Genomic DNA, 13,418 nt, shown 5'->3' on the forward strand with positions numbered 1-13,418 from the left:
CATATCTTAAGAAAGACGAATCGTTTTGAAAATTGGCTTTCTGCACTAAAAGGCTTTCAACTATTGCGTCTATAATAAATTTAAAACATTTTGGACCTAAATCAACCCTCATCAGAAACTTAAACGAAGATATTGGTACTTGCCATTAGGCTTGAGTTAAAAATGGCTAAAAAGTAATCCAATGAAAGTAACCATTAAGCAATTAAAATATTACCAAAACTTACAGAAACAATAACGAAACTGAGATTATAACACCAAAACTAATTACAATATAAATAAGTGGAACTCTGACCAAGTCAACAACTATTGCCACTATTATCGCTGTTGCTTGAACCGGTTTTTTGAGCATAGAATATAACAGAATATTTATTTCAATAATAATTCTAAAATGGAGTACAGTGAAATATTAATTATAGAATGAAAAGTACAAGAATACAGTTTTGTCCCAGTCACAACTAATCAAGGCGAATTGTGGCAACGCAGGTTGCTGAGTCAAGCGCGGAATTAGGCGAGCACAACCTGCCTACTAGCCAACTAGTCCGGCGAGCAACTTTGTCTATAATACAAAAAATAATAAATAAGTTTTCTCCAATAAATACACAAACAAAAAGTATCTTAGAATTTTGTAGCCGAATAAGCACAAAAAGGAATGAGAACTTCAAGCCAGAGGAGCTTCGATGGGTTGCTTGTTGAGCTCAAAGCGCTTTCCTGTATATCTTTATCTGACTGCTAATGTTTTCTCGCGTTTAAGATGCTCTTTATGCGTTTCACTCCCAATCACTGTGGTGCTGAAATTTCTATAACGCCCTTCTCCTGTTTGCTCATCCATCGTGTTGCACTTAATGATGCTCGTAAATTCGTAATCAAAATTGAAATGGACTTTTCACGTATTTAACTTAATTTATCGCAGATAAAGATTGCTGCCTTACTTAAGTATACAACTGCAGCTGATAAGAATGTTGTTTTGTGTGAAGATTAAGGTAAATTATCGATATCATTAGGATTTAAATATATTCTGATTGCTGGTATGCGGTTTGTAGGCTTTATAAGTGTTTAAATAAAAGCAGTTTTCTCAGCTTAATTTGATAATAAGTCTCAAGTATTTTTCTGGGAAAAAAGTAACGGAACAATAGATCAGTTTGATTAGGACAGTTGAGGTTAACAAGGAAGAACTTATATTTTAGAACTATTGCTCATCCCACGAGTTTTATCTTGAGCTTTGGGTACTAGAGAAAGTTATTGAAGAGAAGTTATCTAAAATACGGTGGATTAGGTTAGATCTAACTACAAAACTTATGAATTCTTTTCTCATAGAAACGTTGCGAACTTTTCAGTCACTTGTGGTTGTTGTTATAGGATCAGAAAAGCCTTTGCCATTCAATACACTTTTTTTCATTTGGTCTTAATTAAAAATCTGAACTTTTCAGCAAAGTGCTGACCTTTTCACCAGACTTTGAATAATTCAATTGTAAGAATGATTTAGTTCTCAACATATGAGCAATATTCGCTTGTTTTCAGGCGTACATACTCTGTAGTCTAAAAAATAGAGCAATAATTATTTTTCTTATATCCGCAAAGAATAAGAAACGGGTTCGATACCTATTGTATGAACTCATAGCATATGTATGTATAAATATGAGCATGCGCAATATGAAATCAATTTTATGAACAGCATAAGGTTCACACCCTTTTTGGCCTGGTCCAGTTCAGTTAACTTTTTTCGAAGCAGAGACACACACCGAACCAAACGATCAACACAGTTCAGTGTCATACACCTTTTGTTATGCATGATTATTGCTATTGTTGTTGCTGTTGTTGTTGCTTATTACTTGCTATACTAAACGGACCTGTATATGTTTATGATTCTTAAGCGTTTATGCTTCAATGGCAACAGCAACAACAATAATACTAAACAGCCTTAAAGAGCTCTGACAACCTTAAGAGTGGTGTATAAAGTACATACAAAGATGGACATACAAACATACATACATTAATTTTATTGAAGTCCATCGCTTTATGAAAAGTCTTAAAGCGAGCCCAGACGACCCTTGGTGCTGCAAGCATACATACAAATGTTGTCTTTAAGACACTGTGGAAGAAAAGTGGTTTAGTGGTGAGCTTGCTGCCCAACAACACCAGCTGATTGTTGCAGCAAGCTCGTGTATGTGTGTTGTTGTAGTGACGCGATAGGAATAATATATATTGTACAGGTCGGTGGCGAGGGCATACCTATTTACTGCTTGGCTTTTGTCGCTGTCTTCAGCCGAAGTCGCAACGAAGCTAAAATAAAGCGCAACTTACGAATATATTCGGACAACGTAGGTAATGATCGTGTTTGTGTACGCATAAATAGTCGGCAATCAGCCGACCGAACAAGCAAATGAAACGACGAATTATTTATCTACATATGTAGACTTATTTATATGTTTGTTATGGAGTCATGTCAACCGATTGAGATTGCTAAATATCGGTGTTGTTAGTGATGAAGACGAGGCGTTGAAGTTGGTGCAAGTAAGATTTACCGATATTAGCGTTATATACGGAGTGGTCTTCATTATCTGAATTCGGGGAAACAGAAGAAGCTTTCACTTACTATAAGATGTGCCTTTAATTAGAAGAGGAGTATCATTAAGCTCAGCTTTCAACTAAGATTGCCATAAATATCTCAGTTTCACCAATTTTGAGATCGGGAACTTAAATATTTCAACTCATTTAATTTCTAAAGATTACCGAATAACGTCATTTCTTCAAGTCTACTTGAGTCATATAGAAAATCTGGCCTAAACCAAGTTTATCCATATTGTTATGTATGTTTGATCCCGAAACTCAACTCCACAAGTTCAAGCCTTTTGCTTTTAACACCTATAAGCCAAGTAAACCTAGTCTACATAGAGGTTCTTGAGGTATGGACCAACTTTATTTCAAACCCTGCCTAAAACAGTTCACCTACTTACACCTCGATATTTGCTACAACGAAATCAGATCTCGAAAAACCCAAATTATGCTCAACACTATGTTCATAGTCTCGTTCATAAATATAGTACAACACACACAAGCTCACTCAAAACTACACCCAACTACACATATTTATGGTAGAAACATACAGTGAAAAGTGGAGTGATGTGAGGTAAGGCGACAGAAACGGAGACAAGCCAAGCAGGCGAAGCGACGACGAACCAGCCAAACAACCAGCCAACCGACCAACCAAGCTAGCAAGCAAGCAAGCAAGCATACAAAGCATGCAAGATATGAGACCGTGGGAAAGAACATTCAAAGTCGTTCGTTTACCGTTCGTGCCCGGCTTCGGGCGTACCATCGGCTGTTGTATGTACCTCGTTACAACTACTTTGTATTTTTTTTTTTCGTTTTTATGATTTTTTGCTTTGCTTTATTTTCTTTATTGACTTTAGTTTCTACATATTTTCTTTTCTCTCTTACCGTTTTCTTACGGATTGTTTATGTTTTAGCTCTACGCTTTCGACACGTTTTCGTTTGAGGCATGAAGATCTGTTGTTTTATTGTTTACAATGCGTTTGTCTTTCTTTCATTTTCGGCTGCTTGTCGCTACTTCGCCAGACATTTCTTGTTTCTTCTACACATGTGTCTTTTATGTCCGAAGATTTGTCTTTTATGCTGTGTTAGCGTTTTTGGAGAGTACGATTGCGCTTGGTGTGCGTTGTTAGAGCGCGTTGTCTGCGAGCGCCGCTCGTGTAGTGTTCGAGTCTCGAATGAGTATACGATCTTTGTAGCATTTTTTGAGCGACTGCATTGTTTGTGTTTGGTCGCTCTCACTTGTATCTCCGTTCAACTTCACGTCGCTACAAAAGCCGGTCTTTACAACAAAGTCATACTGCCTACCTGTCTTATAAACAATTCTACTCTGAGCGTGGAAATGTGGTATTGAGGAGGAACATGTTGGTATTTGGTCAACTGTCCGAGCCATATTTACTCATACATACATATTTATCTGTCTCTTATTTTCTTTTAACCTTAGTTTTGAGGTCCATACTTACTTTTATTGTTTTTGAGCCAGTCTTTTGCTGCCCATTACTCCAGTTCCCTTACTTGTACGCCTATTTTATTGGAAACTTCGCGCTTTATTTGTTTTCATTCTGCTGCGCTTTGATATTCTCCCGATATTCTCCCAAGTAAGATCTTATACTAGCTAGCTGCCTCTATATGTGTGTGTCTGTAAGCCACAGCTCCGCGTCGTAGCCATGTGTAACACAGCTGCACTTTCTGAGATTTATGCGTGTGCTGCAACAACAACAATCAGCATTTTATATGCAGTCCAACCAGACCTGATTCTCAAGGGCGACGGAGGCAATAAGGTGCAAGCGGTGGTTTTAATTTATTTATCTGTTGTTTTCGTTTCGCTTTTCACCAACGACCATTGGCGCTTTTGCATATGTAGCTGGGAGTCGGCTGTGGCTGTGGCACCAAACCCAGCGCGAGAATGCAATATACTCAATTCTATTTATGTATGTATATATAGAATATACTATATGTCTGTAGGGCTGTCTGTTTCTTTGGTCGCCCAGTTTAGGCTATGATTCAGCGTAAAGCTTAAGCGCGCTGGACACTCGCCTGACACAATCGCCACAATAATGTGCCAATCTGCCTGGTTATTGTTGTAGAAAAAAACAATTCGCCGCATTCACCGACATATTTAAGCGCTCAACACCCATTGTCTACTTCATCTATCCACATATGTACATATGTATGTATGTCTCCACAATTTTCTCCCAAGCGTTTTTGGCAATCGCTTGGCGCATAGGCTCCAATTGCAGACGTTGCGCGGGGTGTGTTGCGGCGCTCACAGCTCGGAGTCTATCTATTGCACTTTAGCGTCTTGTTGTAAGCGTGTTCGATTCGCTCGATTTCAACAATGCGACGCGACAGCCAACAACAGTGGAGTGGACTTTGGCATTAATTTGCATAAGCATGAGTAATGCCTCAAATTTGGCTAACAAGCTGCATGCAACAGCGGAGGTGTGCGAGGTGGCGCGCATTGTTGCACGGCTAATGCTTGTGGGCAGCAAAAACAGGATTTTTTGCGTGCAATTTTTGTTGCACTTTTTTGTTGTTTTTATTTTTTTCTCTTTCTGGGTTGCATATTTCTGTGCACCAATTCTTTTATTATTACCGTTGCTTTGTTCGAGTTTACTTTTTTTTTGGATTTTTTTGTAAATTTTTTCTTGCTTCACTGCCCGCTGGCTAATAATGCTTAATGACGCTTTGTGTGCAATGCTTCGATAATGATTGACTTTGACTAACTGAAATGATTTACCTTTTTATGTGTTAAACAAATTATGCCTTTGGTAGTGATGCAGTGCTTTTTTTGTGTACACACTCTTTTCTTTTCTTTGGCGTTTTAGTGCCCACTTGGCGACGGCAAGAACTTGGCGACTTGTGTGCGTTTAGTCCAAATGGATTGAGGTCAATAAATTTTTGTGAAATTTTGTGGCGTTTGGCCATTGTGAAGGCGTGAGAACTTGGAGCATGTAATTTGCATGCATTTCTGGTTGGAATGCCTCTAAGGTTTTACCGTTATACATATCTAATAAGCTACTTGTAGTGATGGCTTTTGTAGGGGAGACCCGTTTTTAATGCATGCTCCCGAATGAGACAATGACTCCTTATTTTAGTAGTCAGTTTTTATTCCTTTCCTTGATTTGTTTAAAGGAGTCTTTTCCTAACTATTCCTACAGCACATATAAAAGTATAATCACCGATTCAGATTCATAAAGAACTGCGGAGTCTTGATTTTTCGTTTGATCTCTCATTACCACTCATATTCTTATTACCGACACTTCAGAGAGCTTAGAGCTCATTATATGTTTTTCAATACAAGATTTGTTTTCTTACCGGTACTTCAGAGAGCTTATATCTGATCTTATGTGTCTGAATACAGAACTTGATTTCAGAGGTTATGACATTCCATTTCAAATATCTTCTATAAATAACTCTATCTAAATTCTTAAACTAACCATATCTCTCCTCTCCTTACATTTACAGGCTTTCGCGGCAAACATTGCGAAGAAAACATCGATGACTGTCCCGGAAATCTATGTCAGAACGGCGGTACTTGTATTGATGGCATTAATACATATCGTTGTACCTGTCCGCCAAACTTTACCGGCGAACTCTGTGAAGAAGATGTTGATGAGTGTGCGATGAGGTGAGTACAAAGAGATCTTTTTATAAAATTTATTTATAAACCCAATCTTTCTATATACCCACGACACCAACAATTTAATTTTTTATTTTATTTTTTTTTTTTTTTTTTGAATACTCAATAACTGTAAACGATTTTTCATTCTTCATCCCCTTAAACTCACGCTCTCTATTTTTTTTTTTTTAATTTTTTCCATACTTCTTCCCTTCATTAAAATCTCAATCTCATTTTGATTTTTTTTTTTCAATACTCAATAACTGTATACCATTTCTCCTCCCCTTAAAATGACGTAACTCTCTAGGCCCTCGGTTTGTCAAAACGGCGCGACTTGCACTAATACCCATGGCAATTATTCCTGCATCTGCGTGAACGGCTGGGAGGGTAGAGACTGCAGCGATAATGTTGACGACTGCGTAGCTGCAGCCTGCTTTTACGGCGCCACTTGTATAGATGGCGTGGGTTCGTTCTACTGTCGTTGCACACCCGGTAAGACTGGTCTTCTGTGTCATCTGGATGATGCCTGTACATCGAATCCTTGTCATAAGGATGCAATATGTGACACAAGCCCCATAAATGGTTCCTACACTTGCTCCTGCGCCACTGGTTATAAAGGTGTGGATTGTTCGGAGGATATTGATGAATGCGATCAGGGTTCACCTTGTGAACATAACGGTATCTGTGTGAATACACCCGGCTCGTTTAGGTGTAATTGCTCGCAAGGTTTCACGGGTCCACGTTGTGAGACGAATATAAACGAGTGCGAATCACATCCTTGTCAGAATGAGGGCAGTTGTTTGGATGATCCCGGCACTTTCCGTTGTGTCTGCATGCCCGGTTTTGCTGGTACACAGTGCGAAATTGATATTGATGAATGCCAATCGAATCCCTGCTTGAACGGTGCCACCTGCCACGATATGATAAACGGGTTTAAATGTTCCTGTGCGCTCGGGTTTGCGGGCACACGTTGTCAGATCAATATAGATGATTGCCAGTCGCAACCTTGTCGCAATAATGGTATATGTCATGATTCCATAGCCGGTTATACGTGTGAGTGTCCGCCTGGTTATACGGGCACTTCTTGTGAGATTAACATCAATGATTGCGATTCGAATCCATGTCATCGTGGCAAGTGCATCGATGGTGATAACTCATTCAAATGCGTCTGCGATCCGGGCTTCACCGGTTACCTTTGCCAAACGCAAATCAACGAATGTGAGTCCAATCCGTGTCAGTTTGGTGGACACTGTATCGATCGTGTCGGTTCATACCTTTGCAAGTGTCTGCCGGGCACTTCGGGCAAGAACTGTGAAATCAATGTGAATGAGTGTCACAGCAATCCTTGCAACAATGGCGCCACCTGTATTGACGGCATAAATAAATACACCTGCGAATGCGTGCCGGGCTTTACGGGACTGCACTGTGAGATTAACATCAATGAATGCGCCTCCAATCCATGCGCCAATAATGGCGTCTGTATGGATATGGTTAACGGTTACAAATGCGAATGTCCACGTGGCTTCTATGATGCGCGCTGTCTGAGTGATGTGGATGAGTGTGCATCGAACCCATGCATCAATGGTGGTCGCTGTGAGGACGGTATTAACGAGTTCATCTGCCATTGTCCACCCGGTTATGGCGGAAAACGCTGTGAAATAGATATCGATGAGTGCAGTTCCAATCCGTGTCAGCATGGCGGCATCTGCATTGACCAACTCAACTCCTTCCAGTGTCAGTGTATGCCCGGCTATACGGGATATCGTTGTGAGACAAACATTGACGACTGCATGATAAATCCGTGTGTAAATGGCGGTTCGTGTATTGATCTGGTGAATGGCTATAAGTGCGTTTGTAAAGTACCGTTCACCGGTAGAGACTGCGAGTCCAAAATGGATCCTTGCTCCACACATCGCTGCCGTAACGACGCCAAATGCACCCCGTCGCCCAATTTCTTGGATTTCTCCTGCACCTGTAAACTTGGCTACACGGGACGTTATTGTGATGAGGATATCGATGAATGTGCGCTCTCGTCGCCCTGCCGGAATGGTGCGACCTGCTTAAATGTGCCCGGTACATATAAGTGCCTCTGCGCTAAAGGTTATGAGGGTCGTGACTGCGCCATCAATACCGATGATTGTGCTTCTTTCCCATGTCAGAATGGCGGCACTTGCTTGGACGGCATTGGAGACTACACATGCCTGTGCGTTGATGGTTTCGATGGCAAACATTGTGAAACGGACATAAATGAATGCTTGAGTTTGCCCTGTCAGAATGGCGCTACGTGTCGACAGTATGTAAACTCATATACTTGCACATGTCCGCTCGGCTTCTCGGGCATCAACTGTCAAACGAACGATGAGGACTGCACAGAGAGTTCCTGCATGAATGGCGGCACGTGTATTGACGGTATCAATAGCTACAACTGCTCGTGCCTACCCGTTTTTACCGGGTCTAATTGTCAGTATAAGATCAATAAGTGCGACTCGCAGCCCTGTCAGAATGGCGCCACATGTCACGAGAGTGGTGATGAGTACACATGCCACTGTCCGCATGGTTACACGGGCAAACAGTGTACGGAATATGTGGATTGGTGCTCCCAATCGCCCTGTGAGAACGGAGCCACTTGCTCACAGATAAAGAACCAATATAATTGCAAGTGTGACGCTGGTTGGACGGGCAAACTTTGTGACGTGGAGATGGTTTCCTGCGAAGTGGCAGCTATGCGCAAACAAGTGGGTCTGAAACAGCTATGCAACAACGGCACGTGTAAGGAGATGGGCAACATGCATTTATGTCTTTGCAAGCAAGGCTACACGGGCAGTTACTGTCAAACGGATATCAACGAGTGTGAGTCACAACCTTGTCAAAATGGCGGTACTTGTTTGGATCGTGTGGGCGAGTACAAATGCATGTGTCCGAAGGGTTTCCAAGGACAGAACTGTGAACTGAACATCGATGACTGCTCGCCGAATCCATGTCAGAATGGCGGTACTTGCCACGATTTGGTGCAATCCTTCAGCTGCTCCTGTCCACCCGGTACATTAGGTATCATCTGCGAGATTAATCAGGAGGATTGCGTGCCTGGTGCTTGCCACAACAACGGTACCTGCATTGATCGTGTTGGTGGCTTTGAGTGCGCCTGTCCTGCCGGTTTTGTGGGTTCGCGTTGCGAGGGCGACATCAATGAGTGTCTCTCGAATCCCTGCTCTAATGCGGGTACTTTGGACTGTGTACAGCTGGTGAACAATTATCATTGCAACTGCAAACCTGGTTATATGGGACGTCATTGCGAAACTAAAGTCGACTTTTGTGCCAATTCGCCATGCCAAAATGGCGGCATTTGTTCGACGAAACAATCTGGACATCACTGTGTCTGTTCGGTTGGCTTCTATGGCAAAAATTGTGAATTCTCTGGTAATGATTGCGATTCAAATCCCTGTCAAGCGGGCAACTGTGTGGTGGACATGACACGCGGCTATCATTGCGAATGTCCACCCGGTACCGAAGGTATGCAGTGCGAGATCGACACATTGGATGAGTGCGCTTCGAATCCGTGCCGTCAAGGTGCGGCATGCGAGAATTTACTCGGCGATTTTGTTTGCTTCTGTCCCACCAAATGGGCAGGTAAACGTTGTGAAATATACGATACTAACTACCCTGGCTGGGCTTCGGATACCAGTCGTGGTCCACTTAATAAATACGCGAAAGACTTGGAGTATCAACGTGAAATGTGCGTCCAACGTGGTTGTGAACAGAAGAAGGGAAATCACAAATGTGACCAAGACTGCAACACCTACGCTTGCAACTTTGATGGCAACGACTGTTCGCTAGGCATCAATCCATGGGTGAATTGCAGCGCGAAGATCGAATGCTGGCGCGTCTTCATGGATGGACAATGCAATGAGGAGTGTAATAATGCGGCATGTCTTTTCGATGGTCGCGATTGTGCCAAGAAACTACAACCATGCAACCCGACTTATGAAGCTTACTGCCAGAAACACTATGCTGACGGACACTGTGATTATGGTTGCAACAATGCTGAGTGCAACTGGGATGGGCTGGATTGTGAAAACACACTCGAGCAACCGAATCTAGCTGATGGTGCCATTTCAGTGGTAATGTTGATGGATGTAAAAACGTTCCAAGATAAACAAATCGAGTTCTTACGTGAGATGGGTCATGTATTGCGCACTACGGTACGCATCAAAAAGGACTCGATGGGCAATGACATGATCTTTACCTGGAAGGGCGCCTCACATTTGACCGACTTAGAGAACTCGGAATTCGGGCGCAAACACCGTATAATCTCGACGGAGCGTAATGATCAGACTGGCATACAAATCTATCTGGAAATCGATAATCGCAAGTGTAGTGATTGTTTCAATCGCGCCGCCGAAGCAGCCGAGTTCTTAGCGGCTTCTGCTGCCAAGTACACGCTTTCGCCAAAGTTCCAGATCTATAGCGTGCGTGGTGTACAGAATCCCGGAGAAGATGTGGAGGAACGTCCGAGCAACGTGAAATATGTGCTCATCGGCATCAGCATAGTGGTGTTCGCATTCCTTGGCGTACTAGTGACTACGCAACGTAAGCGCGCTCATGGCATTACCTGGTTCCCGGAGAATTTCCGTACTACCACCGCCACAGCGGTGAACCATCAACGCCGACGACGTGATACCGGACAGGAGATGCGTAATTTGAATAAGAATCCCTCGATTGCCTGCATGAGCAACGATGTCAACATGAATTCTGGTCATATGGGTCATGCGCCACAGTGGTCGGACGACGAATCCGAATTACCACCACAGAAACGTATGCGCAACGAGCACGGCGGTTATGCCAGTGATCACACAATGGTAACCGATTACGAGGAAGCTGATCCACGCGTCTGGTCGCAGGCGCACCTTGAGGTAGCGGATGTACGTTCATCCATTATGACACCACCGGCACACCAAGATGGCAAACACGATGTGGATGTACGCGGACCGTGCGGCATGACACCACTCATGGTGGCGGCAGTGCGCGGTGGCGGTTTGGATACCGGTGAGGATATAGAGACCTCTGACGATCAAACGGCGCAAGTGATTTCCGATTTACTGGCACAGGGCGCTGAGCTCAACGCGACTATGGATAAGACTGGCGAAACTTCACTACATTTGGCTGCGCGTTATGCGCGCGCTGACGCTGCCAAACGTTTATTGGATGCTGGCGCTGATGCCAATTGTCAAGATAATACCGGACGTACACCACTACATGCAGCTGTAGCCGCCGATGCAATGGGCGTTTTCCAGATACTGCTGCGCAATCGCGCTACCAACTTGAACGCACGCATGCATGATGGCACCACACCGCTGATACTCGCTGCGCGCTTAGCCATCGAAGGTATGGTTGAGGACTTAATCACTGCCGATGCGGATATAAATGCAGCTGATAATTCTGGAAAGACTGCGCTTCACTGGGCAGCCGCTGTCAATAATACCGAAGCTGTGAATATACTGCTCATGCATCATGCAAATCGCGACGCACAGGATGACAAAGATGAAACACCACTCTTTCTGGCGGCACGTGAGGGCTCCTATGAGGCCTGCAAAGCGCTTTTGGATAACTTTGCCAATCGCGAAATTACCGATCACATGGATCGTTTGCCACGCGACGTTGCTTCCGAGCGTTTACACCACGACATCGTTATACTACTGGACGAACATGTACCGCGTTCACCACAAATGATGGCCATGACACCACAGACAATGATCGGTTCACCGCCACCCGGCAGTCAAGCGCAAATCATCTCACAGCCTACTGTCATTTCATCGTCAAAACAGCCAGCACAAACAACAAAATCGAAAGCGGCGAAAAAGGCAAAGCTATTGGAGGGCAGCCCGGACAATTTACTCGACGGCGGCGGCAGTCTGCGACGCAAACCGGGCTCAAAAAAGGGGACAGGGGGCTCGGTGTCAAAAAAGGGCGGACAAAACGGCCTTACGGCAGCACAACTGCTGAATGGCTTGGGTGGTGGACTGACAGCGCACGGCCAGGGGCTGGAGGGAGTGGATCAACAGCAACTGCTGGATGCCGGTCTCAGTGCGGTGGACTCACCACCACTGTCGGGCCTAACAAGCCAACCGAGCCCGTACGACACGTCGTCACTGTACTCGAACGCGATGGCGGCGCCAACACATCACCACAACGATCTGCTGAGCAACAGCAACGGCGTGAAACAACCACCCAGTTATGAAGACTGCATAAAAGTGAGTACCTTCAAATTGAAAAATGTCTAACAAGTTTAAATTAACCACTTACCTTTTTATTGCAGAATGCGCAGACAATGCAAAGTTTAGTGCAACAACACCAACAGCAACAACAGCAGAATAATATGGATTTAATAAAAATGGAGAACTATGTGTACTCGCGTGGTTCGCCCTTTCATCAGGAAATGATGAATCAGAAGGGCAACAATCAGCAAAATATGAATTCGCTTTGTGGCGGCGGTGGTGGTGGCCCCGCCAGTCTCGGCCACAACGGCCCTGGCAGTATGGGCAATCACGAGCAGGGACTGAGTCCGCCGTACTCCAATCAATCGCCACCACATTCCGTGCAGAGCAGCATGGCGCTCTCGCCGCACGCCTACTTGGGTGAGTACAGCATAGCATTACATGCCTTAGATTTCTCAAATAATAAAAAATTTCTTTCTCTCTCTCCCCTTAGGCTCTCCGTCGCCCGTGAAATCGCATCCCAGCCTGCCCACCTCGCCCACACATATGCAGGCCATGCGACATGCCACACACCAGAAGCAGTTCGGCAATAATGTGAACTCGCTGCTCGGTGGCGGCCTAAACAATGCGAACAGCAATTCAACGAATGGTCCACAGAGCAATGCGTCGATAAATTCGCCGCAGAGTATGAGTTTTCAATCGCCCAGCAGTCAGAGTTTATCGCAACAGAATTCACCGGTGAGTGTGGGCATTGTATCGCCGACCGGTAGTGATGGCATGATGATGGCGCCACAACAAACACAACAACAACAGCTGCAGCAACAACACCAACAACAGCAGCAGCAACAACAACAGCAACAGAATGCGAAAAGTAGTGCAATAATGCAAACAATGCAACAACACCAACAACAGTTGGGTAGCCTCGATTTCGGCTCGACCGGTTTGGACTTGAACGGCTTTTGCGGTTCACCAGGTGGGTTTACAATATATAATGAAATTACGGTGCAATATTTATTAACACTTGCATTATCCGC

General features: G+C 44.0%; 1 protein-coding gene across 1 annotated transcript in view; it reads left to right on the forward strand.

Moving 5' to 3' along the window:
* LOC105214659 (neurogenic locus Notch protein) overlaps positions 1 to 13,418 on the forward strand; it is a 132,756-nt gene that overhangs the window by 116,305 nt on the left and 3,033 nt on the right. The window contains exons 6-9 of the mRNA XM_011188209.3: positions 6,019 to 6,181; positions 6,480 to 12,420; positions 12,486 to 12,804; positions 12,878 to 13,357. Coding sequence (XP_011186511.2) covers positions 6,019 to 6,181; positions 6,480 to 12,420; positions 12,486 to 12,804; positions 12,878 to 13,357 — 6,903 coding nt within the window. The remainder of the gene's footprint in view (positions 1 to 6,018; positions 6,182 to 6,479; positions 12,421 to 12,485; positions 12,805 to 12,877; positions 13,358 to 13,418) is intronic.

The sequence above is a fragment of the Zeugodacus cucurbitae genome, chromosome 5 (assembly GCF_028554725.1).
Source record: "Zeugodacus cucurbitae isolate PBARC_wt_2022May chromosome 5, idZeuCucr1.2, whole genome shotgun sequence".
Lineage (NCBI taxonomy): Eukaryota > Metazoa > Arthropoda > Insecta > Diptera > Tephritidae > Zeugodacus > Zeugodacus cucurbitae.